At 47.0% G+C, this 18,085-nt stretch overlaps 1 protein-coding gene across 1 annotated transcript in view; it reads right to left on the reverse strand.

Moving 5' to 3' along the window:
- Nucleotides 1-351: 351 nt before the first annotated feature.
- Nucleotides 352-18,085, reverse strand: part of IGFBP2 (insulin like growth factor binding protein 2) — a 105,901-nt gene continuing 88,167 nt past the window's right edge. Inside the window, exons 2-4 of the mRNA XM_077830357.1 lie at nucleotides 14,436-14,659; nucleotides 8,406-8,546; nucleotides 352-519 (exon numbers count right to left, since the gene is read on the reverse strand). Coding sequence (XP_077686483.1) covers nucleotides 352-519; nucleotides 8,406-8,546; nucleotides 14,436-14,659 — 533 coding nt within the window. The remainder of the gene's footprint in view (nucleotides 520-8,405; nucleotides 8,547-14,435; nucleotides 14,660-18,085) is intronic.

Here is an 18,085-nt window from a genome sequence, read left to right on the forward strand (position 1 = left end):
CCTTGCACTATGCTATCGCTTTGCAGTGGTGGGGCTAAGTGGGCCGAGGGGGACTCTGGAAGCACGTGGATGCTTAGTACGCTGCCACAGGGCAGAGCTGACAGAAGACAAAGCTTTGTCTCTCATTGACTTTACACGAAAGACCAAAGAAAAGCAATTTCTGCTCCTTCCCCCCTTGCAAACCACCCTGCACCCCGGTCCTTCCCCAGCAGGCTGAAGGCAAGAGAAGAGGGCCACAGGCAATGCACAAAGCCAGTCTTTTCCAGGACATAAATAGACTTGCTGAAACCCATGTAAAATCCAGCACCGGGGCCAGGCTGAGCTGTCTCCAGTGAGCAGGAACACATCCATCTACTGCGCGCGCAGGGCATGTGCTCCCTGCTCCTCCTGTTCATGGGCCGTGTAGAAGAGGTGGCACTCAGGGTCTCCGCGGATGGTAGGCGCTCCCTGGATCACTTTCCCAGTGATGGGGTTCACACACCAGCACTCTCCTCGCTGACCATTCACAGACATCTTGCACTGGGGGGGGGGGGGGGGGGGAAGAGGGGCGAGATGGACATGGTTACCGGGTGGAAAAGACACTGAACAGCAAATAGCTTCAGAGCCCACATGTCGGAGAACTGGCCTCCAGCTGAAGAATGAAATCAGAAGCCTGGTAAGAAACGGATACAGACTCCTTCGCTGCTTACACTAATAATAATTAACACTGAGGTTTGCAGCCTGGATCCCGACTCCTCCCAGTGAGGAGAAGCTTGGAACCAATCTGACACGTTGACCCATGACAGAGCTGCTACAGGGGCATGCTTGGAGATGGGAGTGTTTTGTTCAGGCCCATCTCTGTCTTTACTATAATATCTTTCCTTCTGAAAGAGCCCAAGATGCTTTGGGCCTGAACACACACACACACACACACTGCAACGCAACCACCTCGGGGGTGGAGAACGGCAGCCATAACACTGCACACTGGTGAATAAGCACTGGCCAAGGGCACCAAGCAAACCCTGCTCTTACTAAAAGGAGCATGAGATCTTTAGCGTCTACACAGAGCAGACAGGGCAAAACATCCCTGTCTGGATCCTTTCTCAGTGTGAGCCACTGCCACCCACATCCCCCTGAGACTTCTGGAGGGCCAAGCAGTAGGGTGACACCCTGCAAAGGGACACGCCCTCTCCTGGCTGCAACAGCTTAGTGCCAATTCTCCTGCAGCAGCGAGTAGCACCCTGTGGGGCCCGATGCCCTTAGCAGCTGCACTAGGCCTCATGGGGAGCTTACAGCCCCAGCGTCTTAGTGCAGAAGAGGGAATATTTCTCTGCTCCTGCAACTCTCTGGCTCCCTGCCCCTGCCTGGAGAGGGCCCTGGGCAGCAGGCCCAGGCCCAGGCCCTGCCCTGCATGGCAGCACCCCCGCAGCACCAGGCGCCTATGGTGACCGGCGCTGTCAATATATACGGCAGAGGTTCAGTCAGAAAGACTTGGAGCCTGTGTACACTTTAAAGTTGAACCGGAGCCACTTTCTGCAGCTGGACTGAGGGACAAAACACGAGCCATTCAGGAAAACAAAGGGAGTCCCTCATGCGAGACCCCTTCCAGGCACCCCGGTCCTGAGTGCTGGGACACAGGAGGGACTGGAACTGCTTTTGTTGGCAATTAGGTTTCTAGACTCAGGGCAGCAAACAAAAAGGAGCTGACCCCAGGGCACTTGGCTCTGGAAACACAGATGGAAGGAAAGTGCAAGGTGACCTTGGACTGCTGGGCCAGATGGAACCCAAGGACAGCCATGAGCAGTGCTCCAGGCTCGGGGACGAAAAGCTCCCAGCGAGAGCTAAAGTCTCCCAGACAAGCTCTGCAACAGCAGTAACAACAACATGCTGTCCTTCCCCACCAAAGATCTCAAAGCACTTAACAAACAAGAATTAAAAGAGCCTTTTGTTGTCCCCGGGAGTTAGGTCTACTGATGGGGAAACTGAGGCCCAGAGAGAGGTAGGGACTTACCGAGGGCCACACAGCTCACCTGTGGCAGATCCAGGATTGGAACTTAAGTGTCCTGAGACCAGGCCTAACCACAAGACTAACCCTTCGCCATTGAAAGGGCATGGGCTGGGGTTTTGTGCCTACTCTTTGGATGGTATTGCGCATGCCCTCCTCGCCACACAGCAGCAAGAGGGCTTATGGGCATTTACAGTGAACATCCTGCAGGGACTCAGGGCCCAATCCAGCAGCCCTTACTCTCATGATAGGACCCTTCCTGGAGTCCACGGGGCTGCAATGTTCAGATGAGGAAGGGCTGCCCAGGTAGGTCTTAGGATAACATGGAGTGTGGTTGAAAACCGCACTCCAACCAAACTCTGCTTTCATTGAAGTCAGTGGAACTGCACTAGGAGCTATGTTAGGCCAATGCTGAGTGCAGATGAAAAATCGCACCCTTAGGCCTTGTTAAAATGCCCATGGTGATGGACAGCACATGCAGAAGCTTCGTTAATTATCCTCCCCTGTCTATATTGTGCCCTCCCTTTTCGGAAGGTACAGCTCTCACACTGCCCCTGCCCTTCCCATCTCCAGCCAGTCCCCAGGGGTATCAGTGGGAGACGCACTCAGTCAGGAAATAGGAAGAATAGGTTACTTGGGCCAGTACTTTGTTCAGACGATGGGAAAGTTCCAAGCAGGGCCGGGGGCCATGAGCCTGGGGTATCATCACCCTTTTGCCTCCGAGAGCAGGCTCAGAGGCCCACAGCTCAGCTGAGGACCTTTCTACAGGTTGCTCCAGCACCCACTGACACCAAGAGCAAAGCCCCCATTGACTTTACTGAGGTAGGATCAGACCTAATTAGGGCTCCGTCCTGCAAGGAGCGGAGAGTCTCCAACCAGGGCTGAGTGCTCTCAACTCCCATTAAAAATCAATGACAGCAGGATCAGCCCAGATTGGACGAGAAGTGAAACGTTCCCCAGCGGGCTGGTCCCCTGGCAGCTCCAAGCACAGAGGAGGCCAGAATGCAGCAGCTGGCCTGTCTCACAGTTCTCTCTTCACTAGGGAGTTCTGGGGAAGGATTCGCTGCTATTTCCAGTATCTAGCTGTTTGTCCTTTAGTGCAAAGCCCCCCCTGCCATTTCTCAGGCATGGTCTCCTCTCAGAAATCCACTTTTTAGAGAGGCTTTTTCTTCCCAATGCAAGTGAAACCTGTACTGCATAGGGCTTATTCTAGCCTAGATTCCTTCAGACAGATAATCCGTTTCAGGGGAATTAGCCAGGTCGATGGGGTGTAGTCATTCCAAGATAATTACAGCCCTGGAAATCCAGCTGGGCCATGTGCCGCTTCATAGCCCCAAGGGCAAGGAGTTGAGATTACCTCAGAGCCACCACACCCTTCTGTCATGCTCATATCCACAGTGGTCAGTCCAGACCCCAGCTCAGCAAGGGAGTGCCTAAGGGAAAGTGAATGATCAAGCACTGGGACATGTCTCCTTAAGGCATCTCCTAGGTATTGATAATACAGAGGCCACTGAGGGAATGGCATGCACATCCAGGTGCAGTCCAAAGTCCCATATGATCTGGATCCTGACGGCATGAGAGACACCGCTCTTCCCAATGCGCCATCGTGGCAGTTGAGATTAGATGGGATGCTCTCTCAGTTGCCAACTTTCCCGCAGTAAATAAGCCCCCCGACTTTCAGAATAAGCCAAAAATCAAGTTAATCCCATTTCAAAACAAGGCCAAAACAAGCCAATCTCCAACACTCTATGTGACTAGATCCCCCGGGCATGCAGTCTGGGACTGTGGTGGGCCCACTGGGCACCCCTGCCTCTCTCTCTCCCCACATTGCCCCTGCTTGCCGGGAGCCAATCCAAAAAAAAAAAAAAAGAAGCAACAAGCTACAAGCCAAAAACAAGCCAACAAGCAACTCACAAGCCAATTAAGCCAAAAACAAGCCCAATTTCACCATTTTTTCATGGGTTTGGCATGTCTGGATGCTCTCCCGAACAGTGGCTAGATCTGACCTGGTGGGGACAAGGCATTCTCTACAGAGGGTGTCTGGCTATGGAATTTGCTTTGCCTGTTGGTATGATAGTGCTGACAGTTTATTGACCTACAGGCTAGGGTGTAAAGCTCACTTGTTCACTTCAGTTTTTGGCAGGGATTGGAGGGAAGATTGTCCTGTTATTCTAGTTACAAAGAAGATATTGCATGGATAGGAAGGAGTAGAGAGAAAAACAATAGATATGATGAGGAGGTGGAAGGATAGATTGATGAGTGGCAGTGTGGCCTAGTAGCTACAAGAGTGGACTGGGATTTAAGAGACTAGGGTTCTAATCCTAGCTATGCCACTGGCCTGCTGAGTGACCTCGGACAACTCACTTTACTGTTCTGTGCCTCAGTTTCCCCACCTGTAACATGGGGATAATGATATTGACCTCCTTTGTAAAGTGCTTTGAGATCTGCTGATAACGTGTTATAAAAGATCTCGGTATTACAGAGAGATTAAGAGAATCTTATCTGCCCAGCTAGTGAGACACTGAGGAAGAGGAATTATTTGGGGTGATACAAATGGGTAATGGAACAAAATAACTAAAGGAAAATATAAACTGAATGACAGGATATGCTTCTTATCAATGAGGTCTAAGGAAAGAAATGGAAGCCTCTTTGGGAATTTTAAAACTAGACTGCGTGCTGGTTACACTCCCCAACTACTGAGTCAACAAGACTGCTTTTCCCTATCTTCGGGTTGTCTACTGCCACCTATCACAACAGCCCATAATCCCCCAACACTGTACTGGGAGGCAACACCTGTTCTTTCCTGTGGAGACCTTTCACCTGAGCCTGCTAGCTTACGGCTAGCTTACAAGATCACGGAAATCCCGTTAGTGGGGAGGGGTTGGGGCAGGCTGGTGGCATGAAGTTCACACTGGTCTCCTGCTGACAGATGAATGGCAGGCCCAAAGTCAAGAGGTTGGTTTTCAAAGTAGCAGACTTATCCTAGGACAACATTCAAATGAAACGATTTGGGTTACACCACACAACAGATGCAGCTATTTTGTCTAGTGGATGGTGCTTGACTACTAGTCCGCACTCCTGCCTGACCTGTTCCCTGATTCTTCCTTCATATTATAATTATTAGCATATATACAGATTCCGCTCTCTTTGCTCATCCCCACAAAATAAATACAATGCAATATCCCAGCACTTGATCAAATGCATATGTAATAAAACATCTCTAAATCTCTTCCTGTCCTAACCCTTGTCCTCCTGCTATCTATCTCCTCTTTGTTCATTATCCCTTTATTTGCTATTACATCATGTCTCCTTGGGACAACCCCGTGAAATGCTTTAAGTGGGCACTAGCAGGTGACTAACAAGGCAGAATAAAGCTAGCCATTGGGGATCTGATGGGCTGGGGGGTGTGAAGTAGCAGTGAGGGTTCAGGCCACTCCATTCGTGTTACAAAGGACAGGGAGACACACACATGCAGTGTTGTTGTAGCTGTTTTGGTCCCAGGATATTAGTGAGACAAGGTAAATTTAGATTAAAGGAGGAGATGTGGGCATTTAACATGGATTACTCCACTGCACCGAATGCCCCCTCTCAAGAGCACCCGATGTTGGTGGAGAGAGCCTGTTCTTGATCCCTGTTGATAAATGCTTCTTTGAAGCCTGTAGTAAGAATTTGGCTGCATGGAGAACTGGCCTTTATAACACTTTCCCATATCCAGATTGATTTACCTTCTAAAGGACTGCACTGATCGATGGTCAATTGCATTCACTTTGACAGCTATGCATGGCAGGGGTTCGCAGAGAAAGAGGCAGTTAGAAAATTATTTTTTTAATATTCCTTTTGCAGTAGCACCCAAATGGTAGCATGTGTTTTCCAAATACAGAAGACGACACATTCCCATCCCAATCAGCTCTCTGTGGAGCCAGAGACTAAACATTGCTGAGGCTAACATGCACTGCCCTCTATTGAATGGACTCAGAACTGCTCAGCTGTGTGTCAGAAGCCCTATACTGATAAAATCTAATGGAACTCATATGCTAGGGACTCATCCTTCTGGAGCATGGTAGATGCAAGTTCTATCCCCCGCTGCTTTTGTGAAGCTCCACATGGCCATGGTGTACTGCACAGTAACAGTCACGATACTCCTAAGTGACTATGGATCCAGTACAGTATTCAGGGTGGGGAGGGGAAAAATGTGCATTTTTATCAGTTTTGATAGTTATTAACATTCAGTTCCACATTGTTGGTTTTTTTAAAGTGTATAAACTTCCATTTTTGCACTAGCAGAAATTTTAAAATCCCCTGTAATACTAATTATGTATTAACCGTGTAATGATGGCAGAAGTCAAGATTCATGAGCAATTCAGAAACAGTCATATCTCAGGTAGCATAATCATTTCTTAATCTTTTGTTTTTAAGCACCGCCGAGCAGACTGTGCTGCAAAACACGCGCAATGATTCTATGTATCCCACTGAACTGGCACTGATGAAATTACAATGCATGTTTAGGCCCCACCTCTTCAGCTGGGATCCCAATGCGTCTTTATTCACAATGCAGTACATGTACCCAGGAGCAAAAAGATCATGGGCCTCACAGTTGCCACAGCTCCCCTACAGAGGGAGGGCATGCAGAGTGATTCATAACCCCGCTGCATGGCACAGCTGGACTCGGGTCTAGCTCTTCAGTCGCAAAGCCAAAGGGAACCGATACCCATTTTGTCAGAAGTCCTACTCCTTGTCAGGTGTTGAAAAGCACGGCACAGTGTCTGCCGCTACCTTTGCTAACTGCTGCACACCACCATGTTACTCATGCCTGGAAGTCTTGTAATGCAGCCTTCAATTATTATTATTGCCAAAGAGGCTGCGTTTGTGGTTAAAGCATTGTATCTAAAACACCCAGACACCGTAAAGCCACAGGTTCAAGACATGGAAGGGCCAGCTCAGTCCTCCCTCTTTCTGAGGCTTATTCACGGAGTCTGGTGCTGTGTGCAGGAATGGGCTGTCTGTCTGTTCTGCCTGCACATTAAAGATCCCAGAACACTTCTGGTAAAAGTTGAGGTTTTTCCTGGTGTCCTTGGCCAATTTTTTCTTTCCCTGTGCAGCGGTGCGAGAACACTGGGTGCTGGGCTCCCTATCAAAGGTGCTGTATGTATGTAGGTTATGAAGGGCTTTGGGATGAAAGCTGCTGTATAAATGCTAAAAGCAGAGGGCCTATCAGGCCAAAGTCATCCTTTTCCTGTGTGGCCCATCCACCTTTCTTACTACAACTCACTAGCCAAGGGGTCAAACCCATCTACTGACTTAGCGGACTCTCGGCCCAATAGATGTCTTCAGAAGGGTGACAGATCTCAGCCATGATTTTCTTGGAAGGATGTACCCCAGGACTCCAATTCAACATCCTTCACAGAATCCTGGTAACTTGGAATCGGCATCACTCTTGTAGTAGAAAACTACTGAACTTTGGCATAAATCCTTATTCCCCAAACTTCCTGTCATTCTTTCAGGGTTTCCACAGGCTAGGGCATCTGTAGGGTTGTACAACACACCACAGAGCTGTCCTCCTCCCCTCCCCCTCCTCTCCCCCCCCCCATGCACAGTTTAGTGGGACCCAATCAGACCAAAGGTCTGAACGTTTCATTTTTCTCCCATTTTGGGGAGAATGGGAGACTAAAACCCTTCCTCTTTCCTGTGCCAAGTCACAAGTATGTAAGTGTGGAACTCTGCACTGAAAGAGCCGCACAAACACGTTTAAGTAATTATCAAACAATCCTGCTATGATTAAGGAGCTAGAGGAATTGATTTATGGGGGAGAGCAAAAGGAGTTAATGCGTGGTGTCTGACAACCTTTACACAAGTGTGGGAAGGGCTTGTAAGAGAGAGTAATGATTGGACACCCAAAGTTATAAACCAAAGGGTCTCGGATGAGAAGAAAGAGAAAGTTAAGGCTCAATATCCGGAGAAACTTCCAAGCAGCGAGAGCTAGAAGGCTGTGGGATAATCTCCTAAAGGAAGGGGTGGAAGCCCAATTGCTCTGCATGTTAAAGAGTAGCCTGCACAGAGCACTAGGGAATAATCCTGCACTGGCCCCTGGGGAAAGATTACCTGTGACCAGCTAGGGCTCTTCTGGCTCATATAAATGCCAAGTAAAATGACAGTTAATGTCCCTAGCTCCTGTCTAGACCTGTGGCCTGGCTCCTGGGGTTATGATGAAGCATTGCATGCTAGGACCCATGTTTTCTGAGGGCAGCACCTACGTACACAAGTTGAGGGCTGGTGTGAGCTGCCATTTTGTTCGCCCACGTCCTCCAATGGAGGAATGGCTGAACACTGACCTCAAAGCAACACCGAACGGTCAAACCCCAAGCGAAGGCGCACGCTTGCGGCGACATACGCACAGGGTAGCCCAGCCGCTCTCCGCACTTGCCTGTTTGAGATTGTAAAAGCCTCGCTTGTCACAGTTGGGGATGTGCAGGGAGTAGAGGTGCTCCAACGGGCCACGCTCATCTGGCAGACGCATGGTGGAGATACGTTCCAAGACCTGATCCAATTCCTGCTGGCAGGGGGTCTGAAAAAAGGCCAAGAAAGCGAGGGAAAAAAAATTAAAATCAGGGAAACAGCAGGTTTCAGCCAAAACAAAAGAGAGGACAAATCCTTTCCCCTTTCTCTGACGTATGCAGGGGAAGGTCAAGGCCCCTGACAGCCACCTAGCAGGAAGAGGTATTGTTTCACTATTCTCACTCAGCACAGCCTTCAGGTTGCTCTCAACAAGCAAAGACAAAAAAAAAAATCCCTTCAGAAGCACTTGGAGCATTTACCAGCACAGCTAATTTTTCCTATAAGGGGCCCTCTGTCAAGGTTGTTCGACCTTCGAAGAGGGTCCCTCAAACATTATGACACATTGGCAAGTTGCCCAGAGCATGTGTTACTATATTAGCACTATATTAGCATGTGTACTTTCATACAGCAATCAAGCCTTCATACATAATCATTTTAACATTAGCTTTACTTGTATTTCCCCTGATAGATTAACAGAAACTGCCTGTGGGTTGAATTCACTAGCAATAAAATACCCACAGCAACAGCTTTGTCTTTAAGCCAATTTTACTGGGGGGAGGGTTGGGGGGAGAGGGCTTCACACTGACAGAAGGCACAGCTCTTTACGAACACTACTGCAGCAGGCTGGGATTTTCAGTGGAATTTAAGGAAGTTAAATGCCTAACTCCTATTAAATTTCAATAGGATTTAGAGGCCTAACACTCTTAGACACCTTTAACAATTCCAGCCTTAGGCCTCTATTAGGTAGAATTAAAAAGATTGCACTGCCCAAGGTAATCCAGACTGAATCTATGGGGTGGATCTCAATGCAGTCTCCTGCAATTTTATGGAACTCAGTGGGATAAAATCTGGGAAAACACCGTAACAGAGAAATCGTAGCCTGGAGGCCAAATGTTCAAAAAGAGCACCAGCAATATATTCTGGGATGTCCAGGGAGCTGGATGGAACGAGGACTGGCCAAAAAGGTTCCACAGGCATAGGCGGGAAGATTTCCCACGCTACAAAAAAAACAGTGGTTTGAGCATTGGCCCGCTAAACCCAGGGTTGCGAGTTCAATCCTTGAGGAGGCCATTTAGGGATCTGGGGCAAAAATTGAGGATTGGTCCTGCTTTGAGCAGGAGGTTGGACTAGATGACCTCCTGAGGTCCCTTCCAACCCTGACATTCTATGATTCTATGAACAAAATGTCTGTGAGTTGCATCACAGCATAGAAATAAAAACACTATGTGCACCTAACAGCTACAGAAATTGACTTTTTTTTTTTTTTTTTTTTGGAAGTTGTGTATACACTCAATATTGCGGCTGCTGAAATAAGTGGTTATATGGTACAATTAAATTTTTTATCTTGTTGTCAATATAATATCCAAGTGAGACTATGTGAAAGCAGAATCATAGAATATCAGGGTTGGAAGGGACCTCAGGAGGTCATCTAGTCCAACCCCCTGCTCAAAGCAGGACCAATCCCCAATTAAATCATCCCAGCCAGGGCTTTGTCAAGCCTGATTTTGTCAAGAAGATTTCTGATAGTCAAAAGTCCCAATCCCTGTACTTATTTTATTTAAATATATATATTTTAGGATTTAGGCCCTGTGTTATATTGTTCATTTTCAAGGAAAATAACAAATCTCTAGTTAGTGATGTTAGTTTAGCTAGCTGTGCTGAAATGGTTTATCTTTGGGTAATTTTCCCTCTGATATTCACCCCTTCTTGTTGACGGCTGAGAATAGGCCACTTCCACCTTCATTGAATTGGCCTCGCTAGGGACCCCCCACTTGGTAAGGCAACTCCCATCTTTTCCTGCGCTGTAATATATATATACTGTTTGCTGTATTTTTCACGCCATGCAGCTGATGAAGTGGGTTTTAGCCCACAAAAGCTTATGCCCAAATAAACTGGTTAGTCTCTAAGGTGCCAGAGGGACTCCTTGTTGTTTTATCTTTGGAATGTTACTCAGTAAAAAGAAACCTGTAACTGCTAGTTCTGTGTGTGTAGAGCTGTCTTATGGGAAAGACTCGTACTTGATTCCTAAAAGGAGCGAAGAAAGTGAACCCTATTTTTTCATATTGAGAGTGTTCCTATAGAAAGTCCAGCTGTTGTGTCTTACAGGGATATGAATTCATGGTCTGTGCAGACACCTTAAGTCAGCCAGAGGAGTTCTGTAGCACAGAAGGGTAAGTAACTCGATTTACCTCCCATCTATGTAGGTTACATGGCACTGGAGGAGAATCACATCGGACTGTATTTCTTTTAAGATGCTCCAGTGATTCTTCCCTATGGCCTCCTCCCTCTTTGGATTTTGGGTAGTTCCAAGGCCCATTATACAAGGAATGTCTGACTGCACAATTTCCCACAGCCCCTACTAATCAGCTACCTTTTCCCATTACTTGGCACAGCCTACAACTTGCTGCCACCCTTTCCCTTTTCTACCTCCCCTTCGATTTGGAAAATGCAAGGCCACCTGCGAGGAGCGAGCTCCCCAGGCCCCTCACACACTCCCAGAGCACAAACGCTTTGGAGCGAGTCTTAAAATCATTTTAATGCTCTACTTTGCCAGTCTGTGTCAAAAACTTTCAGGGACTCAAACTTAGCTTGGCACAAGGCCAGGCAGAGCAGGCAGAAGCCAACTAGATCAGTGTTTCTAGCAATTATAAACAGACAGAGTGGGAGGAAAGCCCCTTGTAACATGGCTGCTCCAGGGTGATCCAAAAGAAGTGAGCACAGGAGCGGCCTGTGTTGCCTCAACTCAGCAAACCGGAGAAGATCAAAACCTGAATTAGAAAAGTCATCACAGGAGGGACCAGAGACTGCCTGGGATTCTCACTTCTGCTGGGTGAACTAAACCAGTAAGTGAGTTGACTGATATCCAGGATCATTAAGGGGCCAATCCTCTTTCCTGTGCCCAGCCAGCATACCCAGTTTGGAGGCAGGGGAACTTGCTGAGGATCAGGGGGTTGAAAGATTCTGCACTCTCCAGCCTCAGGGCTATGGCACACACACACACACAGGGGCAAACCCTGCCATGGGGGTGGGAGATTAATAAAGAATCTGAATATCAGTGGATCTGCTGGCTTTGTCTTCCCTCCTCCTTAAGACCATCTATTCCTCAAGCTCCCTGCAGGGCAGTGGAAAGAGTCCCAGAGGATCTGGGCTTCCCAGTGCACAGGGGGTGTATAAAAAACTGCGCCCGTTCCACCAGGCTCAGAGCCTTTCCAACGCCCCTGTGGTGAGCAGGATTTACCCCCCACAAAGAATGTGTGTCGCTCGCAGAGTGTAGGCAGCGCAAGTTAGGGTTTGATTAGTAAGAGAGGGAGCATTCACGGACCTTACAAGGAGTAGGGATGTTTTCATCATCCTTCCCCCTGCACCCCAAACGAAGGGCCCGATTCCAGGCTTTACTGCAGTCCCTTTGTGGCCTCTGAGCCACCATAAAGAGGACACAAAACTGTCATAACTGGCACCTGGCTAACATCGCCAGCACCAGGGCAGGGAAAGGGTGTAAAAAAATAAATAAATAAAACAAATAAAGCCCTGTAGAGAGGTGCGCTGAAGGAGTCTCCTAGGCCAGGTGAGAGGGGGACTGGATGGTGCTTTGCGCGTGGAACTGTTCTAGTTTACACTCTAGGCCATGCTGGCGCCCAGACACCGAGACGGAAAGGCAGCAGTAAGTCACCTTTGCCCCCCTCCAGGAGTTGTGTATTCTGTGCTGCACCCCTCAACCTCACCCGGGTCTGGATGTAAACAAACATTCTCCTGTAGCGCTAGATGCCCAAACCCAATGCCCTTAGTCTACTGCTGTGGGTCCCCGTCAAGTCTCCGCACTGCAGCTGTTAGATTGACCCTGGCAGTTAAATATTTTTAATAAAATCTTCAGTTCTGCAGGCATCAGCCGTTTAAGCCCCTGCTTGGCAGGGATTTTAAACCCCTTCTCTCGGTGTGTTTATGCCACACCCACCACTGTAGTGTCTAAGTATCACTGACAAGTAACAAAGCCACGCACATTGCAGCAGGGTTTCCTGCCATACACAAGTCGAAGCCTATGTCTAGACTAGACACCTTACAATGCAGCTGCACCACTGTAAGGTGTCCCGTGTAGCCGCTCTATGCTGATAGGAGAGAGCGCTCCCACTAGCATGCTTATATCAACCCCAATTGAGCGGCAGGACAGCATCTCCCGGCGACATAGCACTGTCCACACGGGCGCTTCTGGGATGTTTTCCACGGCCCTGAGTGACGTACGTTTTACAGACAGAAACAGTACTGTAGTGTGAATCAGGGTCTCTGGCAACAAAGCCTGTTGGGCTGATAAACCACGAGGGACAGGTGACAGACCGAATCCCTTTGCCCTGCTTCTCCTGTTTTGCGTTGATTTCCCTTTGAGAAGATGACAGCTCACCCAATGGTAAGCTTGCTCTATGCTCCCTCAAGCGCCCCACAATTTACATAGCCAGCCAACAAGGTGCATGGTGGATTAGAAAAGATTTTCATGATAATACTGTACAGAAGCTATGCCTAAATTGTCCACTACAGGGATGAAGTGGCCACTTATCGAGATCCTTAGGGACACATCCCCACACATGGGAAAGGGGACTAGGGAGGAATCCTCTCCTGCCAGGCTGCAGAAGATAGGCAGAGCTGTTTATCAGAGGCTACTTCAGCCAACCCTATACATTCCATTCAAGCCAGCAAAATGTGGGATGGAGGACTGATGGATCCATACAGCTGCAGATTCATAGGCTCATCCTCCCTCCCCTGGCCCACTCCTATCTGCCTTCTATGCCAGTGCAGGTATACACTCCCTACAGGACTTCCCTGAGCCCAGATCCAGTGCCTTGCACAGAATCATTGTACTGGCTCTTCTAAGGCCATGGACACTGGGGACAGGACTTTTACCAAATGTAGCAGGTTACAGTGCTCTTTCTCTGTCATTCAGAAATTGCAGTCTGCAGAAATAAGGAGAACCGTGGCCTGTTGGGATCTGTGGTCTCCGTGGGGCATGCCTCTACAGGGAAGATGACCGCCCACCGCCCACTTTACAGACTGCCATCATTGCCTGTAGTATTTATTTATTATTCTGCGTATGCAATCTGGTCAAGCCAAGCCACAGCATTCTTATCCACCATGTTCAAAGCACGAAGGCCTCCAGGAAGTTGAGTCATTTTGCAGTCCTCAACAGTATGCGTCATGATTTATGGCTGCCCACACTGACATAGTGGACTGTCTCTAACACACCAGCGAAATTCTGCTGCAGCACAAATTCCATGCCCAGTACGAAACCGGTTCAGAAGGCTCCATTGCCTTTGTGGTCAATCAAACCCGGGTTGACATTAAGTGGGGTCCGAGACAAGATAATTAGTTGTCACTTTCTCTGAAGACCATGAAGCTCGCCACGTGTCCTCTACCATAAATCCCTCACCCAGTAAATGTATTCACATTGGGTGCTGTGAGGGCAGACAACCATGTGGTGGGCTACAGTGGTCTTCAGTGAACTGAAGTGAACCTGTACTGTACAAGAATTAATCAAAGATTCCCACAGGGATGTTCACTGGAGTCATCTAGAGAAAAGGGTGTGGAGACACCACTGTCACCTACTGCTGTTTAGTAGGAACAGGTTCTGTTCCTACGAAGGTGGATGCTCTGCGTCTCTTTTAGTACTTTGCTGCATAACCCTGTAGGTACAAGGAAAGCAAGGCCTTCTCACTAGCACACAAAGTTCATTATTTGTGTGTTTGAGCCCAGTTTCAGGCCAAAACAAATGTTTGCTTCATTTGTTTGCCCTTTTTAAAAAATGCTTGTTGCAAATACGACTGACATTTTCCCCTGGGAGTCTGCAGCTGGAACTAGGATAATGATGATTCTCTCCCAGCCCCCCTGCATAAACACACAGGTTTTGCCAACTGACCCTCATGGACGATGGCCGTAATTTCTTCAACTCTTCATGGTTGTGGTGGTGCTTGACGATTTTGCCCATCTGTCTCTGCTGTTCATTCACTTTCTCTCGCATAACAGCAAGCTCCTTCATGCCAGGCTTCATGGGCTTTCTCCCGCCACCTCCATTCACCACCCCGGGGGTGCCATCCACATAATTCCCCGTAAGGACTTCTTCAGGCTCATCATCACCATTGTCTGCGTAAGACAGAAGGAAGGAAAAGAAAAATTCCAATCATTCACACAATTCCTTCCTTGATTGTTTCAAGGCTGGCACATTACCAAGCCACAAATGTTTAATGCAAAATTTAAAATCACATTAGCCCTTTAATCTGGAAAGTAAGGATGGCTCCTTTCATTAGCTTGTAATTACCTCTCTAAAAGATAGTTTAGAGCAGAGGGGGAAATCATTTTTGAGATATTCTTTCTGGTTTTATTTGCCCTTCTAAATTACTTACTTAGGCATGTACTTTTCCCATCAGAAGCCCAGTTGGGTTTACGGTGCCAATTATATTTTAGCTTCAAAGTTTAAAACTGAAGCGATTAGTAACGATACTTTGGTTCTATCTATCATCACCCAGTGTATCTACAGGAATACTTACTCCATATGTGTTAAAGTAAACGTTCAAGACTGTTCTCTAAAATAGCCGGCACTGTTTTATTTTTGCCATAATTTTTTGGTAGAACCTGCCATTTCAATGATACTTCTTGACAGGTCCAACTTCAACCAAATATGCTACATTTGGCTACTTCTCTCGACTCCAGCACAAGTGCAGGTGATCTGGGCTAAACATGCCACTGTTTTCAGCTTCAAGACCTAAAATATAATTTAGCATCATCAGACTCAAGCAACAGGAAAACTCAAGGTTACAGTTGGGCTTACTCCAAAACTCTGCACACCTTTTGTTTCTCCTACAATAGAATGTGTAACATTGCGATCAATCTATTGCCACCTAGGTCATGGTTGTCACTCTGCTGCAAACCACAGGCATTATGCGGTAGCAATGGGTTCTCCAGCTTGCTTCAAAAGCACAAGCCCTGACAACTCTCACTGCTAAAGAGAACCTTCACTAGCTGTTGGCTGTACAGTGCCGAGGAGACACAGAGGAGCAGTTCAGTTGACAGTAGTGGAATGCACACACATGAACCAGTCATTACAACAGTCTAATATTTGGTAGATTTTTCTCCATTCTTTAGGAGCCTGGAGCTCATATTAGCTACCACTGTGACAAAAGCTAGGCCTTATTCATCTCTCAAAAGAGACATGCGTACAGTATCTTTCAACATGTATAGAACTGTGTGTCATGGAATATAGATGCATGGGCTATACCACAGTTCACAAAACAGTCCTAATTTTATGGTTCTGTCCTGCTTCCTAGGAGACTAAGCTTGTAAAATATTTACGTATTTCTACAACATGATGTTACGTCAGGACATAAGTGTGCTCTCAAGACACAGAGAGAAAATACTTAAGGCTCTCCGTGTCATCCTAGGAGCTGGGCAAGGATTACTTTCCAATAAGAATCTTAATTGTTTACATATCACAGTCTCCAATTTAATCAGAAACAGATGATGGTGTGGGGGGACGATGGCAAATTAAATTGCCTTTAAAATGAATAGAATTAAAAAACAAATATTGTGCCAAGCCCCAGCTTTCTGAAAGTCATTTGAGGATTTTAGCCTTTTAGTGTTATAAAGCAGAACTCAAAAACACGACCAAGTTTTACCCATTTCCTAGACATACTCAACTCTAGATGCTGGTAAATTACAGTTGCGAATGAGTGGTGTGCCTGCCAATAAGGTCAGGATTTACGACCAACAGAGAAAATGAAATGGTGCTATTTTTTCACTCAAGCTTCTCCATGGCTTCGTTCAGAAAAAACCCATGAGCACGAGCTAATGGAAAGCAAGTAAATCTGCAGGGCTAGCCAGTCCTTTCCTGATCAACTCCTGTTGCTTCCTGCTTCTCACTGAAATATATATATATATATATATATATATATAAATTTGCCCAAGTAAGCATTGTTCTAGTAAAACAAGGCCAGATGGTAAACATCTTGTCAGCTAGTTCATTCACAAAATCTGCTTCTGATATTTTCATACCATTTTCCCCCCAAAGCTAACAAATATAAAACCAAAGAAAACATTGGATGTGAGCACAGACGCTGGAGATGGGAGAGAATGGTTTTGGAAACAATGTGATCGTAAGAGTTAAACTGCAGCAGGAGCCAGAAATCTCCAGCTGGTAGAGACTGCATCCCTTCCTTTCTGACGCAGATCTGTCCATGGTGATCCTTGCTTTCATCACCTTTGGACTGGCCTCCTAGAACATGCCCTACCTGGGGCTGATTGCAAGGGCTACGTGCAAGCTGTAGCAATTTTTCTTAGGGCAGGGCTGCAGACTCTGTACGGCTCCATGTCCAGTTCCAGTTCTTCTTGTCAAAGTCTTGTAAGTGGGCTGTGGCATGACAATGCAGCTGACAGACGTTAGAATAAAGCTCTTAGGGGGGGAGGAAGGATCACCATCATCAAAGTTCAGATCTTGATTTTCTCAGAGCATCATGTGGGACATATTTCTTTGCATAGGTTGTTCCTCAGTAGGGGAGGCGACAAAGTGGCCAGCCTGTTTTTTTCCATTCCCTAGATCAGTGGTTCTAAAACTATACTTGGTAGACCCCAATGGTCCATGGAGTATTTGCTGGTGGCCTCCGAAGAGCTGGCTGGACATATCGAGCTGACTTTCCTTGTTTCCAGCTGCTGCGCTGCGTTAAAATCAGCTACAAGGACTTCCGCTCTACAATGAGCGAAGAAATAAGAGCTAAATGAGGAAGCAGAGAAGACGGCCCATGCTTGGAAAGCAATGCGAGTCCTTTAATACTTGTAATGTGTTCAAGCTGTGTGTGTATGTGCGTGGGGCAGACTGGCCTGGATGAGGATTACATTTGACAGAATCCATTTCAAAGAGAAAGCAAGCATCCCTAGTGCAGGAATCGGTATGCAGCAGCAAAAGCTAAGAGAGAAAAAGAACTCAAGGCTGGAAGAGCACACAGAAGACTGAGATAAACAGTGACTTTTTACAGCCAAATGTTTTTTTAATGTTGCCTGAGAGAAGCGATTCATTTTGAAAACCACTATGAATCTATCCAGGAACCAAGTATGCCACCCATTGACCCTGAGGTATTGGGTGGGGCAAGCACTGGTTTGCCTTTGTGATACATCTCTAACCCATCTGTCATATACCCTTCTGCCAACCAATTTCAATGTACACTAAATATATCTACTAAAAAAGCAGTGCTAAGATTCAAAACTATTATGTTTTATAGTTCTTCATTTTTCATATGGCATGTGGAAAACGTCTCCTGTTCTCTTTTGGACCAAAAGGTAGAGTGTTTCACACAGGGCAGGGTCACTTGTTGTAGAAGTCAAAGCAGATAGCAGAAGTGCTACCTAATATGCATTGATGGGGAGTCCATGGAATACCTCCGGGAGCGCCACGAAAATGAGTTCTCACAACTTTCTCTATAGAAACTTCCCATTAGCTTCAATAAGGTTAAGGTTAAGATTTGGCTGCAATTAAAGCCCATTTAAAAAGTACATCAGCTAATGTCTGTAATGCATTACATA

This window comes from Eretmochelys imbricata, chromosome 11 (assembly GCF_965152235.1).
Source record: "Eretmochelys imbricata isolate rEreImb1 chromosome 11, rEreImb1.hap1, whole genome shotgun sequence".
Lineage (NCBI taxonomy): Eukaryota > Metazoa > Chordata > Testudines > Cheloniidae > Eretmochelys > Eretmochelys imbricata.